Source organism: Athene cunicularia, assembly GCF_003259725.1.
Source record: "Athene cunicularia isolate RWA chromosome 10 unlocalized genomic scaffold, athCun1 chr10_part1, whole genome shotgun sequence".
NCBI classification, from domain to species: domain Eukaryota; kingdom Metazoa; phylum Chordata; class Aves; order Strigiformes; family Strigidae; genus Athene; species Athene cunicularia.
The window spans coordinates 6341562-6361985 of NW_020799112.1; the positions used below are offsets into that span (position 1 = coordinate 6341562).

General features: G+C 36.7%; 1 protein-coding gene across 2 annotated transcripts in view; it reads left to right on the forward strand.

The window, feature by feature from the left end:
* Nucleotides 1–20424, forward strand: part of APBA2 (amyloid beta precursor protein binding family A member 2) — a 90458-nt gene that overhangs the window by 51212 nt on the left and 18822 nt on the right. The window contains exons 3-7 of one of the 2 annotated variants that reach the window (XM_026855621.1): nucleotides 7144–7224; nucleotides 8582–8618; nucleotides 15105–15250; nucleotides 16574–16609; nucleotides 18223–18309. In XM_026855621.1, coding sequence (XP_026711422.1) covers nucleotides 7144–7224; nucleotides 8582–8618; nucleotides 15105–15250; nucleotides 16574–16609; nucleotides 18223–18309 — 387 coding nt within the window. The remainder of the gene's footprint in view (nucleotides 1–7143; nucleotides 7225–8581; nucleotides 8619–15104; nucleotides 15251–16573; nucleotides 16610–18222; nucleotides 18310–20424) is intronic. The other variant, XM_026855622.1, reaches the window with a different exon arrangement.

Here is a 20424-nt window from a genome sequence, read left to right on the forward strand (position 1 = left end):
ATGGAATTGCCTATTATTCTACTAGTACTAACTTAATGCTAGCTCTGTGCAGTCAGGTACCATAATTAAAGACTGCTAGAAACAGTCAATAAAAAAAGTTAACAAAACATTGAACAGCAGCTGGGAAGATGTCTTTTGAACTAATTGGACTGATAAATAATTGCTCTTCTCTGGAACCTCATATGTAGCAGAGTTTAATCTTTTCGTCCCAACTAGTCACACTTTTAGGAAATACTGGCATTGGCATGGCTTGAGAGCTACTTCTGATGAGTGGGGACTAAAGATGACTGTGGGACTCAACACTCTGAGCACTGACCATCTAATCAGCCCTTTGTTCTTCATGTCTCATCTACTTAGATTTAAGATGGCAAACTCCTGAGTATGCATAGTCTCTTCTCCCCTACTGAAACAGATCTATTTACCAACAATAAAAGATTTAAGTTTTTATCAGCACCAACACCCTACCTTCACCTATACCCTTTTGAAAAAAAGGGATTTGTCATTATCACCATTAAGGAGAATGTCAGAGGGAAGTCTACTTTTTAATGATGCTGTCTGTGACATGCAAGTCCTATTGCTTCTTATTTCTCAATCATACTTTCATACCACTGGCATACATTTGAGAACCTAACCAAATATGCTCATATCTGGTAGGGACCCCACAAGCTTCTGCAGTGTTATTCTCATTTCACAACTTTCATATGGGCTTTGCCTTTACACTTTTTCAACATGGACATTTAGAGACAGATAAAATACCACTAACAACAAATCCATGAAAGAAAATTTTAGTCTTCTTTTTTTTGTCTCAGTTTGTTCTCCAACAGCTTTGCACACATCAGTACTGCTACTGTGTTCTGTTTGCCTGTACTAGTAGAGCTCAGTATTAACAAAAATATTTGAGGTTTATTCCCTTCTCTTGGCATGGGCACAGTGCTCTTTTGCTACAAAGAGGCCAAATCCAGGAGTCTTTTGTCTGTGAAAGATTTTGCCCTTAGAACAGTTTGAAGCAGCTAAAATAATAGACATTTTAGACAACCTGTATTTTAGGAATGTCTTACTGAAATTCAGCCCAAGTGTTATGGGGTTCATTTGATAGAATTTGTGGAAAACACAAATGGTTGTAAATAAAGGGTATGAAAAAACCCCTTGCTGCATTCTCCCATGCATTCTAGGCAGCTATGGGGCAGAAACATTAAATAGCTATTAGTGAGTGACAGTTCCCTAATTTAACAACTACTTACTGAAGAGTACTAAACAGTCCAAACATTCTCAAACAAAAACAGTTTCTCTGTGCTAGTTGGCTGAGTCAGCTAGCTTTTTAGCAATTAACTCCCGACACCAGGAGACCAGGAGACATCAAAATCAATTCCTCCTACCTAAAGATGCATTACTAACAATCTTCTCTAGGAAGTTTAAAGCAGAAGCCAGCATGCAGTCCAAGTTACATCTACATAAAAAATGTACCATTCAGCACAGTTATTTCTCTGAAACTCAATTTTAAATACATGCAAGGACAAAAAAACCTCTTATTTCTTTAAGATGATAAAAATAAACTGGTGATTGTTTTAATGTTTATTGAAATCAGATAGAGTATTGAAATTCTTTCATAGAATGCTTACATTTCTAAAGTTACTTCTAAAGTCCTGTTTTCATAACACCACTTCCATACTCAACTTGCTTACTTGGAAATGCTCCCTTCTACAAATATTTCCTCTTCACTTCTGACATGTGCTAGCACCACATCATTAGCACATAAGTAATGTAATCTTTGTGATATAAGAAAGTGTGAAGTCTGGCCTTCTTTTTCCTGTGATCAAAATCAGAAATCCTTCAGCTAGTCAAGAACTGCCTCATTCAGATTATATCTTTGTAAGCATATCCTGCTGGGTCAAATTGCTCCTACTGACAATAGCATGTTACTGATGTCACGATAACTAATACAGCAGCTCAGTAGGGATACATTAAGCCATTCCCACTACACATCACCAGCATTTACAAGAGAAGTTATTTCAATCATGTAGTTTAATAAGAATAGTACATAATAGACTTGTTACTAGGTTACCATCTCTTGATTCAAAAAATATGTTTTAGCTGCACCTTGATGTGTTTCTACAAATACAGTAGTGTTTAAATATCAAGAAAACACATGGCCCAATGATAAACTGTCTTCAGAAACCAACAGAAGATCACAGAATTTTAAACTAGAAACTGAAGTTTTGTCCTTAAGTGACAAATTTACACCACCCATCTGCTTTACCTTTATTTTCGAGAGAGAGACAACAAACCTGGATGAAAAGTCAATTAGATCTGTTAGCTTACTTGTGCAACAGGTACCTTAATAATCTAGTCAACCTACCACAAAACATCTCTTTTCCAAGAAGCTTAGTCGTCCTCAAGACAAGTTATAGGATACATATGCAGTACATTAGTTTCTGAACACATTTGATAATATTTGAACAGTATTGGAAGTAAAGAGATTGGCAGGTATGGATTCTGAGCCTCATATTCAAATGTTTAAACATAGTAATAAAGTCTTACCACACCTTTAAGCTGCACACAGTGCTTGCTTACCAACTCTTTACAAGAAGGATTAACAATTTTGAAAAAAATAATCTTTCATTCCTCTCTCAGATAAGCTATTCCTCTGAACAAAACAAGAAAGGGACTAACATGCTGGCTTCTAGCAGCATGTTCTCCAGTAGGAAAGTGCTTCATCAGCACCACAACAGCATTCGGGATCTCAGGTGGCAACTTTGAGGGGGACTGTATTGCTGAGATGACCTTTGACTGAAAAGCTAAACAGCTTACACTGGAGTGAGTAACCAACGAGTAGTGTTAACAAGCAGCAGAACTCAGTCATTAGCAGCCCTCACTTCCAGCTGAGAAGGACTCTGTATTGCAGGAAGGGTAGTTATAAGGGAGTCTGCTTGGCTGGGAGGGGCCCTGCAAGATTGGTGTGCGGAGAGAGGCCCGGGTGGCCCCAGGCCTGACAATTAGCCATAGGACAGGGCTGGCCGGGGCATGGATAGAGCTGAGGCTTATTTCAGCAAGATGTGCATAGATGCTTCAGTGTCCTCAAATAAGTAGTCTGATATTCCTCCTGGCCTAAAGATGGCATTTTCTACTGCCTCAGGTTCCTTCCCATGATGTTGGACAGTGCCTTGGTACTTGCTCAGAGGCAAAAGTATTAATAACAGTACACCTTTAATATTTTAATATCTTTCCTTTGCAGAATCTGCCCTCTTATCAGAATCTTATCCTAGGATAAGAGACTTTTAACATAGCTGTACCACTGTGTTTATGTGCAGTCAATTCCAGATTTCCAGATTAGCTTTAGGTCCTATTCTAAACTGCAAGTCAGGGTATAAAATATTTATAATACCTCATAAGAATTTCCCTTAAATGTGATTTTTCTAGCTATTGTAACACTTAACAATATAAAGTGGAAACTGTAAGAAACATGAAGAAAGCAAGTATCAACTATGATAATTTATTTGAAATTGGTCAGATCATCTGGGAGCATGAACCAATTTTCAGCCTACCCTGAATACCAGAATTTATATTTTCTAAAAACGATTCCATAAAGAAGATCCAAAACAGTCCCTTCATCCTTGGTATAGAAGCATCTCCTTCCATATGTGCAAGACTACATGGTTTGTAACTGTGTATGGGAGATACAGCCATACTTACTCTGCAGAGTTCTCTCCTTTGACACTGTAAGTCTTATGGGAAGAAAGGGAAGCCCTTCTCTCTGTACTTCTTTTGCCTTTTCCTTCTGGGATACCATGTTAGCAAACATTTCTTTAGCATGAAGATCACAACCCTTATTTTGTAAAGGGTCATTGTAACAGTCCACATATTTGCAGGCACATGCTGGGCATAGAAAGTTTCAGACAGGCACAGCTCCCCTTAACGACTACTTGATATTTTGTGCTGCTGCTGAAGGGACACAGGGTGTACTACACTCCAAAGCTGAGAAGATCTCCAGAATGCGATATTACTCCAAACAAAGCTGAGTGTAAGTGTTCACAGTGACACTCTCCCCTCCCCATCACAACATTTTTAAGAACAAAGTGTTAATAACTCAGCCAGATGTGGAACATAATTGTGTGCATGGATGTGCATAGAAGTATTCATTGTACCTGAAATTCTGCCCAATTAGACTGGGGTTCCTAAACACATAGGTGAAACACTGGGGATAAAAAAAATTGGCCTTCATGTACAGTAAGTAGAAGACATTTATGTTCCTTGTAGAGGTGATGTGATTGACCCCAACTTGTTGTGTATTCTGCACAGACATCTCTTTGGAACCCAGCCAATATGCAATAACATACATACTACATATGTGACACATTGTTTTGCCAGTTATCAGGCTTAGCATAAAGGACACAGCCAGCATAAAGATGAACCAATAACCAAGTTGTATTTGATACAGAAGGGTCAGTACATGGGTGAGCGCTGGGGGTGCAAACAAGTCAGATTATACATAATCGACATCAATCCCACTGACCCCAACAACAACACCACACAACCAACGAGTGGAATAAATGGTGACGCAGTTTCCCATAGAAGGGACAGGAGACAACCAAGTCAACAAGCCAAACACATAAGACCAAGGAAGCCACATACTGAACCTCTACACAGCCCGCATTTACAAAAGCCAGACCTGACTGGAGCCCAGTCCCAGGGAGGCGGGAGGTCCTTCCCCAACAGGGAACTCTGCACAGGGCATCCACCTCACAGACAGACACTGCCCCTCCTGCAAGTGGTCCCAGCTGTTATCCCTCAGTGGGACACCTGACCTTGGGTTACTGAATGCAGACACCTGGGGCTCCTTTACCCCACGGCTCTGTCTGCAAGGCCACCGCACCCTGGAGGGAAGCCTAAAGGCAAACTCATCCCCCCTTTGGGAAGGGCTGTGGGAATCACCCACATGTCAACCTTAATTTGGGGCTTGGGGTTGAAACCCCAGTATTTCACATGTATATACTACATATGTGGCTAGGAATCAATAAAGAAGGTTTGTTTATATTCCTAAAATACTGAATATAGGAACTCCAATAAATTACAGCTATTTATAAATCAAACAAATGTTGGCCAAGTGTTTAGTCATATTTTATATTAAAACTACATGGAATTATATATGCAACTATTACCAAAGAGCATGATTGGTATTATGATCCCTAGGGCTGAATAAGTCCAACCAACGTGTAAGATTTGTGACAGAGATGTGTTTTAATAATGTTTATGACACCCAGGGTATGCTCACTAAACGAGTCAACCAATCTTTCTTTATATGCAGGTGCATTTTCAGGTCAGTCAAGTGTGTGGTAATCAGAACTGACAGAGCTTTAGAAGTATTAACATTCTGTTGTACATACGGGAGTTAATTTATTTGCTATTGCTGTTTACAGTTTAATGTATCTTCATTGTGGCCATGTCATTTTCCCTGCTTAAAGCATACTTGATCTAATCCTACTATTTTAGGCAATAATGTATGATTATTATGCTTGTTTTATTAAAGGCCTCTAGATATTTATTTCCTTAATATATTTTGCTGCACGTCAACACATATTGCTCCATTTTAGTTTAGCCATGCAATATAATTAGATTTGTCTTGTTTCAAACAGAATAGCATTTATAAGCAGGGATATGGTAAGCTGCTTAGCTCTTGCAGCCATGTAGCCACTAGTCAGTAGTTCCCTAAGTCTTGGTGCTCTGTGTATATCCTAGATAGTCCTTTCTTTCCTAAAATTCTGCTTACTAGTTGGGTGAATTTTTGCTTTGTGTATGTTATCTTACCTGAAGATTAGCTTACTGAGCTAACAGCTCTAATACACCTGCTTCATTAGCACATTTTCTTCAGCTGACTAATTATTACTCATAAGGAATAATTTGTCTAGAGATGAACATGCAGACTTTGATTACAGCTTCATATTTCATTCAAAAGTCAGAAGACGAGGAGTTTTGTTCACATGTAATATTACGCCTGACCGTTTGAAATAATACTGGCTCAGTGTTTTTGATTTGCACAACTGTTGATACAAGTTCTCATTTGTGAAGCCTTACAATGACAGTGTCATTTAGGCACTCTTTTTTATGCATAATGGGGAGACTGAGAAAAAAAGGAAAGTGAAATATCCTAAATCATAAAAATTTGTTCCAGAAATCACCTTGGTTTTCCAGACTTCTAACACTGAAACTCTGAGTCATGAAAACTTCACTTTCTTGGTACGTATGGGACACAGGCACTTGTGCTGGGTGCTGGTGGTCTGTGACTTGCATCACATCTGGAGAAGAAATTCTGCCCCTGAGAATATTAGAACTTAGAAGACAAAGAGTGTTCCATAGTTTAAAAGACTTCGTATTTTTTTTGTGTAAGGTTTTATGTTTTCCCTTTTACATTTCTTCAGAAACCTGAAGCTGTGCTGCCAGCATCCTGTAGATCTGCTTGGCCCAAAAGGAAGGAGATGCCATGAGGTATCTCCCATGAATAGAGAATCCTATATTCAGTGCTAGGATTCTGTTTTTCAGATCAGAGGTGGCTCTTTGGATTATTTTGATTTTGCCCCAGTACTAAGAATAAACACATGTAAAAATTCTGACTTTGGTTTATGAACAATTTGAACATGTCCGTATTTGGCTTAATTTCATGTAAAAATTTTGCATTGAAATAAAATAATTTAGTTTAAATTTAAATCTGTGTGTAACTGCTACTTAATGACAATTGAAATGTCTTATTATTTACATCAAAGTAGATATTTTATTTTAATTAAACAGCTAAACTTTCTTATATGAATCTCATATTTGCTAAATTACAATAGGAACCTCCAACTATTATATCACTTTATGATATTTCAGTATCAGTAATGATTATTGATTGCACATAAATAACTACATATACGTACATATAAATAACTACACAGAACAGCTTCATGACCAATGACTTTCATAAAATGATGGAGAACATGCTAGATGCAGTTTCATATGTTAAAGTTTCATGAATTTTTATTCAAATTTTCTAAATTTAATCTGGTGACATTTTTCTGACCTTTGTACCATTGACTTCCACTGAAATCTCTGCTTTATTTTGAAGCTTTTCAGAAGACAGAATTTGAAATCCTTTCTCTTTTTTTCTTCTAGATGTGCAATAGTTTAGAGCAGCCAAGGAAGCAACAGCGTTCAGACCTCAATGGACCAGTTGACAATAATAATACACCTGAGGTAGGTACCTTAGGTCCTTCTCTTCATTATCTTTCTGTGTTCAGGCTTCCATTAGGGAAGTAGGCACCAAATTTTCAGCTTTCCTCCTCTCACACACACATATTTAGGCTCTGTTTCTTTTTCTGAACCGACAATAAATACCATGTCTGCATATTCTGAAAAGTCTTTGAACTATACCTATAAATTTGTTCCTGCCACATTCATTTTATATAACTGTCCATGGCATGTACTCAAGCCTAAAATTTTCTGATGACATACAGAAGAGTGAGAACACTCCACAATTTTCTTTTTGGATTATTGGAGAGCAAAAGTAGCATCAAAAAAACCTGGCTTCCGCCCTCCACCCCCACTCCCCCCTGCCGTGTCAGTCTCTGAAACCAAAGGGCTGCTTTAATTCCCATAGGAATAATTCTCTTTGAATAACCCCTAATATCAAGCACATCATTCAGTGCTGAGGGCTCAAATGATTCACATCTTTCTGAGTGGCCTCTGTGGTAAGATGTGTCCTGGCTCAGTCAGCTGTGAAAAAGACAGACTGATAGGCAGACCTGCTCTTGTCACTGAAGACTGGCGCAAAGAAGACATCTAAGATTGCAGAATGGGGTTATGCTGGAGGCTATACACAATGAAATGAAATTCAGACTTAAAGCAGAAGTCTGTTATCTTGAAAACATGTAACATATTTAGCCTGTAGCCTGTTACATTAATGAAGAGGCATATTTCTAAAGCCTTTTCCCATAATGGAGAAATCAGCCTCTTTCCCAGAAATGGGAATGCCTGAGGAGGCTGGCAAAAGACAAGCAAATGTAAGGACTATATCTCTTTATTGAGAATAGAGACGGTAGCATAAAAAGAGCACTGTTGTGGCCCCTGCTTGGATTAAGTGTAATGCTATGTACTTTGCAGTCAGGGACAGTTCTTCTTATTCACAGATCCAGAATCTTGCTTTGTAAATTATTGTTAAATGTTCTTAATTGGAAATTTGGGATACCATTAATAGGAAATGTGATCTAGCAGACAAACTAATGGACTGGGAATTGCTGGTTTGTATGGCTAATTTGGCAAGTAACTTCCTAGGTCATTTTCATGTTCTTCCCACCCTACTCTCCCTTATATTTTTGTGTGGCAAGACCTGCTTAAAATGCTTTGAGATTCCAGGTAAACAGCATTATGTAACAGTTAGGTTGGATTAATTACTGTGATTAAATGTGTTTCACTGGGCTAAACAGTGGCAGAAGCTATACAGAGAAATTTGATTTTTTTATAATCAATGGTCAGCTGTTTAAACATAATATGAATTCACTTCAGTTTGCGATAATGATTTTTTTACAGCTATATCATTTTTATTTCTCAACAGACAAAGAAAGTGTCTTCATTTCCAAGTTTTGTTGATGGTAAGTTTTACATCATCCAAAGTTAAAGTAAGATAAAATGGAAGCAAATGCTTTAACATATATTAAAGATCACAGTTCTAAAACCCAGTCAAACCCAAGAGAACACAGCTGAAAAGTTTAAGTGTTTAACATTTTCACCCCCCCTGTGGCAATGGGAGTGTGGTGGCGATAAAAAGGAGGAGCAGACAGAGCTCTTAGAAGGGTTACGGTGAAGATGGAGACAGCTACAAACCTGGAAGGGGCTAAAAAAGGTGGTAACAGTGAGCCCTAGCATGGTGGAAATTTATGAAGAGCACTGTGTTCTGTATGGCCTTGTGCAGAGGAAGGAGTCATTTAACTGTTCAGAGTAGTCCCTGTATAACTTTGATGTGATGCCCAAATCATGTCACTTTGATGTGAATTCCCAGAACTGAGATTCTGGGAAACTCAGTTGTCGGAACGAATTGAAAGCTTTTCCTGATCTGACAAAAAATTGGTAATCTAATCCTCTGTTTAGGAGATCCATGCTTTCATGTGTTTCTTCAATTCCTTTGCACTGCTATTATGTCTGTTTTGTTTGGAGAAGAATAAGTCAATTTATTAACACAAGAGGGTAGATAGAGATAAAATGAGATAATACTGAAAAACATTATCATTCTCTGATTCACAGACAGCTGAAGAAGTTTGTATGGGGACAATGCATACAACTCTTCCTGCAAAGGAAATGTCTGCACTGTAAAGTAAGAAAAGACAGTAGGAAACTTCTAAGGATCTGACCCCTTAGAACTGCCATGAACACACTTTTCCCCACAATGGAAACCATAAATGAATGTTAAAAACCTGATTACTAATGCCATTCTCAACTCAGGGAAAACTGACGTGATTTAGAATAATATTAGAATGTCCAACATATTTTTCTTCTATTCCCTGATCTCAACAGCTTGACTCACAACTTCTGGTTTTAGTAATTTCCTTGTAGAGCTAGAGCAAATGGAAAGTTCAGAGGTTAGCCTTTTGACACAGATTGACATCTGAAGGAAATTACTCGTAACACTTGTCATGTATTGGCTAACAGGCCCTAAATAGAGGTAAATTAAATGCATTCCCCAAAGGTGGTGGAGACAATACAGCAAGCTGATAGTTTGTAATAAGCATGTACCGACTGTACAGGGGACAACTGTAAAGGGAGGCCAGCATGAGTAGAGCTTTAAAACAGACCAGAAAATTTCACCCCTCACAGCGCTTGCAGATACAACTGCACATTTTAATTTTTTTGGGATAAAAGGGTTATGTCTTTTTCTTTCCTTGCCAATCAGCCCACTACTCTGTTGCAAAGGGGTCAGTATATTCTTTTAGATAGCATAATATCTTTTTTTAAGTTCAATCATTTTGCTTTCTCTGATTTTTTCCTGCAGTTGCACAGTATGTGAGGATAAGCTATCTATTAGGCTTTTTCTATTGCAGGTATTATATGGCATTTTCTAATACAAATAAATATGTAGCTCACTAGGAGCCTATAATTGCCAACATGACTGCCCTCTGAATTCAACGAAAAACAGTGCTTTTATTATTAATTTGTATGTAGAGTCCCAAAAGGACCAGGACCCTACTGCACATAAGAAAAGATTCTGCCAGCTAGCACTCCTTGTTCTTCCCAGAGCTTTAATCGTGATACCACAACCACATTCTGGTTATATTCATATTAACTGTTCAGCCACTTGACTTTCAGCATGACTCCTTAACTACAGTAGCTATATCTAAATCTCTATTAATTCATAATATTTTTCATATGACAAGTGGACATAAAAACAAATCAGATAACAGGCACAAAAAATATTGGAGATGTGTCCTTTTGCTATTAAAATTGTTTCAGTAGAATTAGTTCCATGTTCGGGGGTTCTGACTTTTTTACTGTGCAAGGTTTAATTCTTGCCGGGATGAGAGCACGTGGCTGTTGCCCCTCCCCCACCCGCGCCGGTCAGGCTGGAAGTTAAACACAGACCCCGGCTAAAATAAGAGATTTAATACACCAGAGTGATAGAACAATCTGAATAACAACAGTATCAATGGTAACAACAATAAACAGCAATAACAGTGAACAAGACAAAAGATATACAGAGAAATACCGTTAAATGATCAAGGAGCAAACCCGCCGCGTGTATGGCAAAAACCAACACCCGAAGCGAAAAGGTAAAAATGCTCTGCCCCTGAACATGACGTCAGCATGGTATGAATAACCCGGCTGGAGATCCCTTCCCCCTCTCTCTCTGCTGAGGAAAACTTTACTCTATCCTGGCTGAACCAGGACATTTGCTCTCTGTATTTGTCCTGTTACCATAAATCTCATTCCCTTACACAGTAACAATCATGATGAAGAAATTAGCCCAAAATGGAATTTGTAGATAGCAGTTCTAGAAGGTGACATATGCCCTGTGTCCATTTACTCCTTATGCAAAATCTGCTACAGTGCCACACACCCTAAGGTCTCAGTGACTTCATGGAGTATGATGGTTCTCAGCAGGAAGTTGAAAGTGCTTTGTCTCTAAATACTGTCTGAATCCTTGGTTTACACATGATTTTAGATAAATATAAAAATATGTTCCTAACAGATTATTAAATTCAGTTATGTTGAATTATTGAATGAGGTTTTTTTTCTTATTTTATGAAAACAAAAAGTAATTTTAAAAAGTTTATACCTGGTCTACATAGTCTAGAAATACACTTATACTTGTTGCATTAATGGATCAGAAGAAAACCAGGGAATTTAGTTGTATTTTTCAGAAATAGTTATCTGATAGTTATCTTATGTTTAAGCAACAATCCTCAACAGAAAATGTCAATCTTTGTTCACATCAAGCTAATGTTCAAATTTCAAATCTCTTTCTTTCTTCTTCCCTTCCTCATCAGTAAGTCTTATACATGCTTACACTCAAGGGCATGCTTAACTGCTCTGATGAGCTGGGGCCTCAGCCAAGCCTGCATTTTTATATTTAAAGCAGTCAGAGATAAGGGAAGAAAACACTCATATAACCAATTTGACCCTGGCAATTTTCAATCCCATTCCATCCTTCAAACAGATGTCTTTTTTTACCTGAGAATTGCTTATTGCCCTCATGATGGGAAATGTATGCTAGAATTGTTTCTGCCCCATGTGCCTTTTTTTGTCTTTTGTTTGTTTGTTTCTTGGTTGGTTGGTTGGTTGTTTTTTTCCCTGTATTAGCTATTGCTTTAAGAATTTTATACACACTGTTGTTTTATACATCATGTTGCAGAATTTGTTGCTAGTACAATGATTCTGCAAAAAATCACTTTCCAATGCTATGAAGAGGTGATGAAACTATGTTAAAACAGAAAAACAGAAAAAAATCTTTAAAGAATCCAAATAAATAAAATTAGGATTATGAAATTGCTTAAAACTCTAGGTTATTTCCATGTTCAAGAACTTTTTCAGACAAATTAGTTAAAAACACCGTTGCTGTCACCAAACAGCTAAGACATGAGAAGAATTTACTGTTTCCTTTGTAACACTCATTAATTTCACAGACCCCTAAAATATTGTGGGGATTACTGTTTAATGCTAGGAGATGCTAGCAGTGTATATGTAAAACTAGATCTCTGAACACATCTTTAAAAGGAAAGTGCCGTTGATGTAGCCTATCAATGACTCGGAAATCAAGACAAAAATGTCTTGCTCAAAGATGTACAAAGCACTGATATGACCAGAAGTGGGTCAAATATGACATTCTTGAAAATAATTAAAGAGAAAACAAGCTTTCCTGAGTTCAGCCAGAGCTTTTGAGATGGAAACAAAGTAGATTAAGGGACTGATATGTTTTAAATAACCAGCACAGCTTCTTTTTGTTGACAAATCCTGCAGTCTCTTAGACTTTTGGTCTTTGCTTCATATAGTAATGACTGTATTAGAATTTGTACCAAGAATCGCAATTTTATTTGTCTTTGGAAACACAAAATATTACAAGAAAATTAATCTAAATTAACTACTAAAGGAGGTTAGTTAAACTGATTTAAGCATTATGTGGGTAAGCGTATCTCAGAGTTAAAGCAGCCTTGATTCAATTTAGCCTGATTTACTTAGCCTGAAGTGAATGAAGGAAAACAAAATTAAAGTCAATTAAAGTATGTTACTGCAGGTATCTAATGAAGTTTTGCTAACTTGACATTAAAGTCACATCTTTAATTAATTTCCTTATTTGCTACGCTTGAAACAAGATGTCAGTAGGATGCAACATTAATATTTTGTTGCATGCTGAAAGAAGTACAGATGTACGTGTAAGAGTAAGATTTAGGACTGAAAAGATGTATGAATGACAGCATCAGAAGAGGTACCATATAAAATATATCATCTTTGTGCTGAAAAATGTAATGGTGCAAATATGTAAGCAAAGAGGAACAGAGATACAGTAAATTGAGTTTTTGTGGAATTTTCATTTTCTTTGATTTCATTCAATGAATTATTGCTGCAGGAACAAGGAACAAGGTGTTGAAAGACTTGGCCTTCATGAAGAGTTTTTAAATTAGTAGCTTTCCAAGTATTTAATTGAGGGTTTTCACACTTTCAGTGGAGATTGCCATGGTATATTTTTATTCTTTGGCAATACTTCGAGAATTTTAAATTCCACAGAATTCTATTCTGAGTTGTAATGAAGATCCAAACCATTACAGGATTTGTACAGATGTGATCTAAAGCAAAATGTGTCCTCCTGTGGTATATAATAATCTCAAAGCTTGAATCTACAGTGTTTGCTAGCAAAACAAATAGCTCCATTTTGCATGAGCATTGCTAGTTAATATTAAGTCTCTGAAGACTGTAGGACTGGTATAAATATATATATATGTGTTTATATACTTTGATTACTGAATTATAAAGACTGTGGGTTTTTTTTCTGGGAGTTGTGATTTCCAGCAGGCAAATGTGAAGTCTTCATGAAAGTATAAGTGTCAGCAAGATTCCTTGAAGAAGAAGAAAGTATCTTCTTTTAATCAGGTTTATTTTCTGTTGGAAGACATTTTCTAAATTAGAATGGGAAAAAGAAGGATAGGAACACTCATTGAAAGATATATATGCGAACCACTATTTCAGTAAATTCCATCAGCATAACATGCTATGTATTTTTCCTTCTCCACGTATTAATCTTCCACATTCAATTGATTATAAAAAATTGAACTAATCAACTGCACAAGAAAACCTTTTTTAAAAATTAACATCTCCTTTCAGTGTCATTTTTCTTCTCACTCATGAGATTGATATACTTCAAAAAAATGTGTTAGCAGCTTGGCAAGTTGATACAGCTCAAAGCAAATTTCTTTTATAAAACTGTTGAAGAACAGAAAATATTCACTGTTGAGAGATTTCAGCCAAACTCTGGAATGACTGTTCTTTACTGTTAATCTAATCAAGTCAGATGTAAAGTTTAACAGCTGAATAATGAGGATGATGAGCATAGTCCCATTATGATATAAATACCACCCTTCGTTCTGTTCTTCCTTCCCCCTTTTTCATCCTTGGAAATAAACAACTTGCAAAATACAACTTAATGTTAGAATCTCACCAAAGTTACTATGTAATTAATACTAAGTATTAATGTAATTAATAGTATTAATATAATTAATACTCAACAAAGGCATTTGGTTGAACGAATGGTAAAAATTATATCAATATCACATTTTTATGTTCCACTATTTTCCTCTTTTTTTTAACATGAAATTTTTCATACTCTTTCCATGCACTCCTTCTCCATAACTGCCTTGTGTGAATTCCCTGTTTTCAGAGGAAAAGGCTGTGTGACCTGCTGTGCAGATGCTATTGATTAGACCATGAACATTTTCTTGAACTCCTGCACTGAAGCATGTTTCTCCAGCTCTCATTTTATACAGTCTGTACCAGCCTGGGAACTGTATTTTTCTATAAGTCTGAATTCAGGCCTTACACATGACTAAACAGCATCAAGATGCCTACTTTTCTTGTTTCCTAAACTTTCTTAGATGTTGTTTCATGGTGGACTTCTGCTGAAGCAAAGTTCACCTTTGTGCCTATTGTTCATCAGCATTTCTGACAGAGATATTGTCTGGGGCCTCTGTACTTCTACAAACATGTCAAACAAATGTGGAAACACAAATCTGTGCACTGCAATAGTCATACATATTAATAGTAAGAAAGTTATGATAAAGAAACCTATCAGCATTTCTGAAACTTGCAAATAATTCCAATGTGTTTATCAGTGCAGCACAGCAAGAATTTTCCAGTGATTGTCGACTAGAATTCTACAGTCAAACCAATATACAATTTTAAATACTGTATGTTTGGTAATAAATTTTAAAAAAAAAAAATATAGGGAAAAAACATAATTTATTTTGCACTTGATTTTTTCACCTGTTTCATATTAGAAGATGTATTTAAAAGGTTGTTGAAGCTTCAATATCTTTTATTCAATTTCTCATCTCTCCATCCTCTTTTGAAAGGCAGTAACTGTAAATGTCTCGTATCAGTTCCAGGACCTTGTGAACCTGAAGACCTCATTGATGGGATCATCTTTGCAGCCAATTATCTGGGCTCTACACAGCTCCTTTCTGAGCGCAACCCTTCTAAAAACATAAGAATGATGCAGGCCCAAGAGGCAGTGAGCCGTGTTAAGGTAGGGGATTTTTATGGTTTGTAGAATACTCTCTGATCCTTTGACAGTTGATCTCTAAACAGTACAGGCTCTGTAGCTTCAAACCTATTCTGAAGTACACTTATGTGAGTGTACATCTAGTACTGTAAATACCATTAGTTTCCAGTGCTTAATTTGAAAATACATAGAGCATCTCTGAGTAGCAAAATATAAATTATTCTAGAGTCTATTCAAAATTGTTTGGAAGCTGTATGAAGAATTCAATTATTAAATTCCAGATTGCAATTGAGAAATATTTCATTGTCAAAGCACAGCATATTTTTTAAACTGGTTTTTTCCTCTTACGTCATTTATTCCTACAACTTACTATGAATTGTGAAGATTACTCTCAATATATCGAATTATTATTTTTTTAGGACAAGAAGATTCATTACTATTGCGTTTGGATTTGGTGTTATTTACAGTGAACAATTTCTGTGTAAATAATGTACCATAGACTGCTTCATACAGTTGCATTTAAAAAAGTTGCTTTTTTTGGTTAATAATTCAAATAGGAGATTTTTCTTTTCCATTTTTTTTGTGGATCGGCTGTAAATACCTCGTCTGAATAAACACATGGTTAGAAAGAGGTAGATATAAATGCTAATAGAAAAATTACGTGCTTAGTTAACAAAATATTTAATTGTTAAAAATTGCATGTTTTTGAAGGAAACTGGTTGGGGAAAATAATGTACTTCACAAGAGATTGTCACGACTGATGATTGATTTGGCATTTAGAAACAAAATAAAAGCAAGAAAGGTCCAGTTCTTTAAACTTTCCAAACCCTTGAATTTCTATGTAACATACTGTATTGTCTCAAGCAGTAAGTAATCATCGATTGCAATTAACTTCCTAAAAAATGTTTAGTGTATTAATAGCAATCCTAATTTGTCAGGAATACACGACTACTTCAGACAGTCATGGAAAAGAGCCTGAGTTACATTTTGTTTAACAATTACATGTAGATGTATGATTAATATGGATAGAAAACCTTGGCTTTAAAATAGTGCATGTACTGTCATTTTAGACTGCTGTATATTTAGCAGTATAAATGTTATGAGCAGCTTTAACAGACAACACTCTTTGGTACCAATTTTTTTGTAATCAACAACATGCATAATACCATTAAATCTAATTATGCTTGATATAAACAAATCTTTCTTTCTTGCACATCATTCTCCCACTGCTCCCAAATTTTTAAGTCTGGATTCATATTCAGAAGTTTTCCCTGACTTTCCACACTGTCTTTTCTCTTCCTTTGTGTATACATCTGTCTGCATTCTTTTTTTTATGCTACTCTTCAGAGGATGCAAAAGGCGGCTAAAATCAAGAAAAAAGCGGTGTGTAAACTGTTTTTCTTGAATGCTAATGTTTACTTACATTTTTGTTGTACCTGTTCTCCATGGAGTGTTGTGTCTTTCATTATGGGTTCTCATAAATCTGTGATTTTGGTTTCTTCTTTGTTAGGTAGTAGAACACTGGATAGAATAAAATTAATTCATTTTCTTCATTTTTCATTTGCTGGAGTGCCTGTCTTCTGCACTTCTTCCATTGAATACCTCTGATTTGTTTAGTCCAGATATACAGCCAATGTTATCAGGGACATTTTTTAAAATGTAATGCTTATTATTATTTTACCAAGCAAACCAGTAAGATGTATTTCCTCTGTCTGTGACCTACTGTATATTTATTAAATTATTGTTAATATTTAAAAACAAATAAAATAAATTTAGCAGTAGTAGCTGGAACAATTCATAGAGGAGACATTTCACTCCGTTAAAAACTATATTACAGTTAACTAAATACAGCTGACAAAAATAATCACTAAACTTAGCCTTGCTCTTTGTGATGGTTTTAGATGAAAGCAATGCAAGTAACCTCTGCCAGAGTATGTGCTTGCTTTGTATTTTTCTGGATGAGATTTAATTAAAAAAAAAAGATCTGAATGAATTATAGGCATAGTTAAGCCTTTATAACTACAAAAAAGAGCAGCAAATACATCATTCTTCCTTGTACTGTTCCATCAAAGAACTGGTCTCTGACCTGCAGACTGATGCCTGCCTTTAGCACAGGGTGATAAGGCCTGTGGCTATTTTAATCTGAGACTGCTAACATGGGTGCTGCTAAATACCAGTTGCAATAGTGCACTGTGAACAAGTAGCCTGGAGGAATAAATAGATTCCTCCTGGAACTCAGAGTATTAGGCGAGCTCTTGGGTGATGCTTCAGTGAGAGGTAGCAGCTGCTTTGGCACTTTCTCTCCTGTTTCTCACGTGGACAGAGCCAGGACTCACACTTAGGCATTACACTGTAATCCTCCTTGCTCCATGACCATGTTTTCTCATGGGTTATGGAACTGATTTCCTAGTGAGCAGTGCTCAGAAGTTGAGATCTGAAAGTCAGCTGATGGCTTTCTGTAATATGAAGAAATATTAGTTCAGTACTCAGTTCTTTATTTTCTAGGAAGAAACTAAACTAAAAATCTAAAAAACTCCTAAAACCCACCCATCCACAGTACTGAGCACCAGTTTGCACTTTTTTTTTGGTGAAGATGGCAAGGGCTAAGCAGCTGATGGGGGGTAAGTCACTTTCTAAATTCCCCTACTTTCTCAATTCTGGTGCCTCAAGTACTGAAGTGCATCGATGAGACAGTGGGGAAGAAACAGGCATACTCTTTCTCCTGTTCTGGCTATAAATAGCAAATTTTAGTACAGGAGCTGTCAGTCCCATGGGCTCTGAAAATTCACTCACCCACAAAATCAGAGTATGCTTCACTCTTTCCATGCAATAAATGCATTCTTTGCATGTATTTAGAAACACCTTTGAATAGCCGTCTTTGTAGTGATTTAACAGTGTGATTGCCTCACATCACATTATGCTTGAAGTGATCAGTGAATCTGTCATTCTAAAAAGGAAATTAAAATTCCCCTTGTAACAAAGCATCTGTCTTTTAGACTTCAGAGGGAGATTCCCAGGCCTTGACTGAAGTGGATCTGTTCATCTCCACACAGAGAATCAAAGTTTTAAATGCAGACACACAGGTAAGTTATGATTAAAATTCTTCAAGAACAATGTTGAGTTAGACTGCGCTCTTATATTGTTAGTAGGTAACTTTACTAAATTTGATAAATTCACTATTGTGAGAATATTCAGAAAGAACAGTGTTAGATCTGCTACTGTTGTAACGCATTTGCCAATATAGCAATACTGACAACAGTTTTGCTTGTTTGATGTATTGGAAAATGTCTGCGTGTTGCTGAGGTCTATAATTCAATTTAGGAGAAGATTCAAAAGTCTTTCAGAATGCATGTATGCTGTTTCTCTGAAACAGTTTCAGTACCCAAATTTACAGTCTAACAGGGAAGTCATTTGCTACTTTAAGCTATACATATCTTGCCATTTTTAACATTTAACCACCTAATTTTCCATAAATCACATCTGAGCTACCATCCTCTTTGCCTAAGGTAAATTATTAATTATTATTCCCATGACTTATTCCCATGACTTTTTAGCATTGCTGTTGGCACGCCTTTGCATTTTTAGCTTGGTAATATTTTTCAGTGCTAGTGAATTTCCTGACGGGTGTAATCACCATAGGTTTGTTTCAGCTGGTGTGGCAGCTGGCAGAGACAATCTGTTCTTGCATGGCATAATCAATTATATAAAACCTATTTCTGCAGTATGCCATCCATGTTTTAATCCATCTGTAGCATTGTATAGTTCACATGAGGTAGCAGCTGATTTACAATGTAAAATTCTCCATTAAAAAATGACATGCAGCAGGGTTCAAAATGCTGAGTAGCACGGGTAAGGTGTATTGCCATGTTGGAACAGAGCCAGCTCTGGTGATTCTGTTGCCCTCAGCAACACTAGCAAATCGCACCCCTGCCACTTTTTAGTTGCTTCTGCATTTAGTTACTGAATACATTCAGCCCAAGCTGACCACCTGTTTAGTATATGTGGTAGAAGCAACCTTACGTTTGGCCACATGCCTGCCTGTGTGACAGCTATATTGTTCCCTGCGCTGCAGCTTTATGGGCTTGCAGTCAGTGCACAAAATCAGCAGAAATATCACAGCAGTCTCTCCCATCTTCTTCCTCATTCGGTGAAGAGAAGCTGGAAGTGAAGCAACTGGGAGAACTACCAGAGAAAGATATAGAGGTCACAAATGTGTATGTGCGGAGCCTCTGGTAGATGACTGGTTCCATAAAATCGCCTGACGACTTAGGCTCTCTAATGCACACTCCCACGGGACTACATAACTTGAAAGCTTGAAAAAATGCTTAGATTTTCCTCCTTCAGGTGTTCTTTGGGTTTCAAAAGGGACAACAAACAGGACTCTCAAAGTTCCTTAGAAAAGAAGGGTGATTCTGAGAAAGGGGAATGTGGACAGCAAAAGATAGAACAGGGGTTTTGAAAAAGGCCAAGAGAGAGGCTGAATTTCTAAGGACAAATACAGGAATAGCAAGGATGGAGTGGATGGGACTGGAGAAGGGATGAGGGAAAGAATAGAGAAGCAGATAGGCAGAGATGGAGAGGTTAATAGGAAAGTACCAAAAGAGGCGAGAGGGTGAAAATAAGATAATGGTAATGGAAAATAGAGTGGAGTGGAATATGGACTGAGAAAGGAAAAATTCAAGTCACAAGTAAGTCAAAAGTAGAGAGATGTTTACAGTCACTATATATTATTTGCCTTATTCCTGATTGTAATTGCATTAGACAGGAAAAATGTGGGAGGGAGTGAGGGAGTGACTGCTTTCACCCCTACAAAGGGAAAATACAAAAAACCTTAATATTTTTCCATACTGACAGAAGTGCTATAAATCCTCCTGAGCCCCTGCAACCATCTCTTAACCATCATAACTTTTCATAGTTTAGGGATAAGCACAAAACATTTTATTTCAAGCCTGAGAAGAATCATTACAATAATTTTATGGGTAGTGATTCTCTTCAGTAAGACAAGTGGTCCTAAGAAACAATAATTATTTATATTTTTCCCTCTCTGTCGAGTTAAATTGTACTGAAATTCTTAAAACAATTACTCTTGTCAACTTGAAGAACAATCTTTCTCTCTTAGGCCTTAGAGATTTGTTCAACTAATGGTAAATTAATACCTAGCTGTTTATATAAAGGATATAGCTGCTGACAGAAATGAA